This window comes from Eimeria mitis, genomic scaffold (genome assembly GCF_000499745.2).
Source record: "Eimeria mitis Houghton genomic scaffold, Emh_scaff6486, whole genome shotgun sequence".
Classification (NCBI taxonomy): domain Eukaryota; phylum Apicomplexa; class Conoidasida; order Eucoccidiorida; family Eimeriidae; genus Eimeria; species Eimeria mitis.
The window spans coordinates 1,667-2,035 of record NW_013574644.1 but is presented as its reverse complement, the minus strand read 5'-3'; the positions used below and the strand labels follow the sequence as shown (position 1 = coordinate 2,035).

General features: G+C 58.8%; 1 protein-coding gene across 1 annotated transcript in view; it reads left to right on the top strand.

Annotated features, from left to right (window-relative positions):
• Positions 1 to 369, top strand: part of EMH_0087710 (uncharacterized protein) — a gene marked incomplete at both ends in the record, with an annotated part of 861 nt that overhangs the window by 154 nt on the left and 338 nt on the right. Inside the window, one exon of the mRNA XM_013501187.1 lies at positions 3 to 369. Within this exon, the coding sequence (XP_013356641.1) occupies positions 3 to 369 (367 nt within the window). The remainder of the gene's footprint in view (positions 1 to 2) is intronic.

Sequence of the window (369 nt, the reverse complement as noted above, 5' to 3'; positions counted from 1 at the left end):
CAGCTCCCCATACACACGAACAGCGGCACCACCAACTGCAACTGCAGCAGCAGCAGCAGCAGCAGCAGCAACAGCAGCAGCAGCAGCAGCAGCAGCAGCAGAGTGCTGCGATGGCATTCAAACGCGCTTCCGAAACCAAATCCCTCACCCATGCTCTCTCCATTCCTATTGCTGCTCCACCAGCAACAGCAACAGCAACAGCAGCAGCAGCAGCAGCAGCAGCAGCAGCAGCAACAGCAGCAGCACCAACAGCTACTGCAACACAAACACCCAACTCTACGCTGTCCTCTAATGCGATCCCCCAACAGCCACAGCCCCCACCCTCTGCAGCAGCAGCAGCAGCAGCACCCTCAACAGCAGCAACAGCAG